Source organism: Lottia gigantea (genome assembly GCF_000327385.1).
Source record: "Lottia gigantea unplaced genomic scaffold LOTGIsca_15, whole genome shotgun sequence".
Classification (NCBI taxonomy): domain Eukaryota; kingdom Metazoa; phylum Mollusca; class Gastropoda; family Lottiidae; genus Lottia; species Lottia gigantea.
In genome coordinates this window covers 1,173,132-1,178,613 of record NW_008707797.1, presented here as the reverse complement: position 1 = coordinate 1,178,613, position 5,482 = coordinate 1,173,132, and the positions used below count along the sequence as shown (strand labels likewise).

Below are 5,482 nucleotides of genomic sequence, written 5' to 3'. Positions count from 1 at the left end.
ATTAGATTTTTATTCTGATCAATTCTTCAGTTGGTTTCATTTATAAATAGAGATTTAGATGAATACATCCCTTCAGTTATATCAGCTGGTGAAAGAGAATCTGTATCCCTTTAAGATATGTGATGTTGTCATGTATCAAGTTTGGAGGGAGAATGTTTAGAAGAGTTATCTCAAGTCATGAGGGAGTTGATCTTCACGATAGTTTTATGATATATCTAATGTTTTAACGCTGATATCAGTTTCTTCTCCAGTATCACTATCTCCCATAGTGACATTTAAACTCTCTGATTGGATTCCACGTTTTTTTTTTAGTGTTTTAGTAAATTGAGAAAGAAAGAGAGAGACCAAGTTTTCAGGTGTCTAAATTTCACAAACTTAACTTACCATGATTTTAGTGTTCCAGTCATCTGATTATTCTATGCAAAAATCAGTTCTTATCTCTTAAATCCTTGATAGTAAAATCTTTACAAGGAAGAAAATTCCCTCAATCAAAAATCAATGGCAAAATCGGGAGTAAAAGTTGTATTGTAGTGGACTCCTACAAAGAGAAGTACCATCAGGTGTTTTGAAAAGATTAAGTATAGTCTGCTTCACTACTACAATGGTACAAATCATGAGATTTATGCATCTGATTACCCCAGAATCTTCAACCTATGAATTGATAATAAAGCTGTAAAAGATGTGATATAGCTAGGAGGGTTTTGGTTGTCTTGTTAAGGATACTAGTTAATAAATATATTAGTTGTTGATTCAGGTTCGTTTAAAAACTTTATTGCTCGTTGTTGCATCACCAATTCTTTTTGTTTGTTTTAAAAATGAAAGTAAGACTAGTTTATTGATTGCTGGTAGACTTTCAGTAAGGTTTATATCATTTTCACAGTTCCTCTCTACTATCATCATCTTGTATCTGTATTGGTTTTTGATGAATGATCTAAATGGATAAGATGTCTCTGGTTCTTGCAGTTTAATTTAAACTAAACCTTTTACGATGTCACTATCACAAAAGTTGCTTTTAATATCTAACTTAAATAGTTAAAACATCAAACACTTTGTTTTAGTGGAAATGCAGGAACCGCAGACGTCTGATTGAGTTCAAATCAGAGTTAAAATGTCTGTCATCAATGTCCTTGAAACACCTAAAAAGTGTAGACAATTTTTCTATTCACATGTTGTCTATTGATTAAGGATGTTATCAGATGAAATTTGTCCTAGAGACTGGATGTTCTGAGGGAAGGATTGATGGTATTCATAGATTAAGCTGCTGTGTGGGTGTATGTACAACATTCTGTGTTTATTTAATCAATATTTTCTATAAGAAAATGTGAGAGCTTTCAAGTAATTTTAAATGTCTTTGATTTTTTTTTTACAAGGACCAGATTGTCAGTGTTTCCCTGTGACATTAAAATAACGTAAAATAAACCTAACATTCAATAATCTTGACTCATTAAGGAGTTTGTGGATTTGATTGAATAGGAATACCACCTTAGGTGACAACATTTGTGGACTCATTTTTGACTCATTTGTGGACTCATTTTTGACTCATTTGTGGACTTATTTCGGACTACTGTGATCAGTAACTTGTCAAATTCAAAGTGGTTTTTGTTAAAAATATTTTATCTTCAATAAAGAACTGACTATGTTATACTGGATTATATTAAGTGCACGTCTGAAAGTGTCAAAAATATAAGATTTTTAACCTTGGGAAAATAATTCATATTAGAGTTTAATTGTTCTTTCAAATTAGAGAGTGGAATAAAGTGTTCTAGAATGTTCTTTAGAATTACATAGTGGATTAATTGCGTGGATTTAAGCGTAGAATAATTACAAAATGTCATCCCCAAGATTAAAACGAATGACAAGTGAGCCTGGAGCACGGAGTATCGAAATATCCAAGCTCGGAAGTTATAGCAGAAATATACCTATGTCAGAAGATGATGAAAATTCAAATTCAGCCTATCGGATTCCAGGATTTTCAAAAAATGTGAATTATTCTCCAATCAGAAAGCTTGATAGAGATTTAAAATTGTCTCCAGGAAGACGAATGGATGTAAATTTAAAATCGCCACTCCGAAAGCTGGATAGTGACGAATATAGCGTGTTTTCTGCCGAAAGTGAAAAGTCGCTCGAAGATCTTGGAGAAAATCGTAAAGATGCTGAACCTCATCATCTATGGGGTCATCGTCAATGGTCGTCCAACGGTCGAAAAACTAGCTCCACCCCTAATGTAAAAACTGACACGGATGATACTGAAAAAGAGGCTGAAGTGATTCCTGCCTTTCATAAACGGTTAATTTTAGCGAAAATAACTCGAAGATCGTGGCCGATTCGTTCTAACAGTCAGACACGGTAAGTTGGACACAATTTCTAAATTCATTCATCGTTGGTGTTTGAAAAAAAAAACTATCCCAGATAGAGCTGATTCAAATTTATTACATAATGATGTCTTTAAGCTTCTCAACAATGTAGACAATATAATACAATGAAATTGTAAAAAGTGACTTCAAAAAACAACTTGAAGTCCTAAAATAGCCATCCTAGAAAGTTCTGATTCATACATTGGGCTCTTAACAACCGAACATAATAGTTCAATCAGCAAATGTCAAGTGTTGCTTTCAAAGAGCTTCAACCTAATCATATTATAAACAACCCACACTGTCTTTTATTCTATTTTATATCATCATGATATTAATAATAATAACATTTAATAATCAGACCTACCATTATTTTCTCAATTTCATTGAAAATACTATCCTGCCTATTCAGGCGAAAGAAGAAAGCGAAATTCCCAGTATGAGTTATATTTGCAGGGATTATTCGTGCAGTTCTAGTACCTCTGAAGACTATTTACATAGACCCAAATCAACCCTGAAAATGGCGAAGCATGACCTTTATTGTTTCCATCAAGCGTTCCATGTGCAGATCATTACTTGTAATACATACAGGCAGAAAATCATATGCAGTGTACAATGAGGGAAACTGTTTCAAAACAGCATGAATATTCATTAAATCATGCCATTATGTCATATATCACAAAACCAATTTATCAGAAAACTTGAAAGATCAGTGAGAAGCCTTAAAACTTCACTATCAATTTCTAGAAGACTTATTATTTTTATTTAAACTCTTAAAAATTGAGAAAAAAAAGTTATTTGATATTTGACATGCTATATTATTAGAAAGAGATTAAATTTCATAAGAAAAATATGTCAAACCAAGGAAAGAATCCGTCAGTTTTTGACAGTAATTTGTCCCATCGGAAGATTGTTTTTATCTTAGACCAAAACACCTCATTTTGGCATCAGGTCCTCAGACTTTTGCTCTGATTATGTCTGAGACTTGACAATTAGTCTTGATGAAAAAATCTTGGTGACTAACAGGAATTAGAGTTCTATTACATAAAGGACACAATTTTATGGTATACTACTCCTTAGTTTTATTACACACTACGTTTCAACAATCTACATTGTCATCTTCAGTTTATATGGCATACTACTCCTGAGTTTTATTACACACTACGTTTCAACAATCTACATTGTCATCTTCAGGTGAAGTGAGGAAATATGGTACAAGAAGGTATATTATATACCCCTAAATGTAGCCAAAGGATTAGAGTTCTATTGCAGTCTCTATATATTTTGTGGTTTGATTTAGTGAGGATCTGTCCTTGTATTTTTGACAGTAAATTTAGTCATATATTGATGAAACTTCTGCAACCATGTCATATTGATAAAACTTGTCAGGAAATACTGTGTAAGTAGAACAACAATCATCTCTATACTAATTCTTATTGACAGGTGCTCTGGCTGGAATAATCCCTTCTTGACCCTGATTAGTTACTAGCCAATCATATGCTAGTATTCATCAACCCATTACAGTTTCAACCAATCATATGCTAGTGTTCAGAAACCTGGAAATCTAGATGGAATAATCATTTCTTGACCTTTATTAGTTACTAGCTAATCATCTTACAATTACATTTTACCAAGACTAGCTGTTAGTTATAAACCAATCAGATGTTAAAATTTGTCAACCTGTTACAGTATCAACCAATCATATGTTGGTGTTTGTAAACCTGTTTAAGCATCAACCAATCATATGTTGGTGTTTGTCAACCTGTTTCAGCATCAACCAATCATATGTTGGTGTTTGTCAACCTGCTTAAGCATCAACCAATCATATGTTGGTATTTGTCAACCTGTTTCAGCATCAACCAATCATATGTTGGTATTTGTCAACCTGTTTCAGCATCAATCAATCATATGTTGGTATTTGTCAACCTGCTTAAACATCAACCAATACAAAATTTTTAGTTCAAGTTTTTTAAAATGTAGAAATAATTTTTGGAATGTTCTAGACATATGCTGACCGAAATTAAAAGCCCTGACCGTCATAAAAAGAACTGTAGAAACCTGTTGCAGTATTTTATAATGAGTCTGTATTGTATCAACAATTAGCAATCATCAGGCAGACGCGAACATAAAATAATTTTACAATATTTTTATGATTGAAAAATAACAGCAGAAGTAAATGCACCATCTGTTTTTATTATAATGGTTGCATAATCACATGATGAACTTTGTCTCCTAGTTTTATGACACGATATTTGTTTTACACTTTCTGCTTTCAGATTTATTTGATATTATATGGAACAAGTGTCTAGTCATTCGAATCGGACAATAAACTGAGGCCTGGTTTGCTACAGGCTGTACATGTTAAAGATCTCTTATTGACAAAGAGCAGCTTAAGGTCCTCAGACCAGTTGGTTTCCTAGACTCCCCACTGGGGTAAATCTAGGCTCTCCCAGCTTGTTCTTGCCTTCACCTTACCTACATACATTGTATGTATACCACCCCTCAGGCATCCACCCACAGACTTCTACCCCCCACACTTCCACCTCCCACACTTCCACCTCCCAGTCATCTACCCCTCAGACATCACCAAGACAGGGCAAAGTTGAGAAGTGTCTGAATACTTTCATATCATATACTATTTCTAGAAAAGCAGTCTAATTTAGTTTAGCTACAATACTAAAATTCTAACATGGCTGCTTATAGCTACTGACAACTGTGCTTGAATCAGTTTTCTGCAGTCAGAATGAGACTAGAGTATACCAAACTCTCGTGTCTAACTAGCTAGTAGATTGTTTGGTACAATGATAGTTTTCTGTAGTCAGAATGAGACTAGAGCATACCAAACTCTCGTGTCTAACTAGCTAGTAGATTGTTTGGTAAAATGACAGTTTTCTGTGGTCAGAATGAGACTAGAGTATACCAAACTATCTTGTCCAACTAGCTTGCAGATTGTTTGGTACAATGACAGTTTCCTGTGGTCAGATTGGGATTAGAGCATACCAAACTATCATGTCTAACTAGCTAGTAGATTGTTTGGTACAATGACAGTTTTCTGTGGTCAGAACATTATCAATGCTGCAGGGAACTGAACTGTGCTTGGTACAACAACAGAATGATAGTGTCAAAGTGCA

At 33.9% G+C, this 5,482-nt stretch overlaps 1 protein-coding gene across 1 annotated transcript; it reads left to right on the top strand.

Moving 5' to 3' along the window:
* Window positions 1-1,828: 1,828 nt before the first annotated feature.
* LOTGIDRAFT_157806 (hypothetical protein) lies at window positions 1,829-2,794 on the top strand (the record flags this gene model as incomplete). Its single annotated transcript, XM_009050404.1, has 2 exons — window positions 1,829-2,346; window positions 2,764-2,794. The coding sequence occupies 2 exons, from the start codon at window positions 1,829-1,831 to the stop codon at window positions 2,792-2,794; spliced, it is 549 nt and encodes a 182-aa protein (XP_009048652.1).
* Between the last annotated feature and the right edge of the window lie 2,688 nt (window positions 2,795-5,482).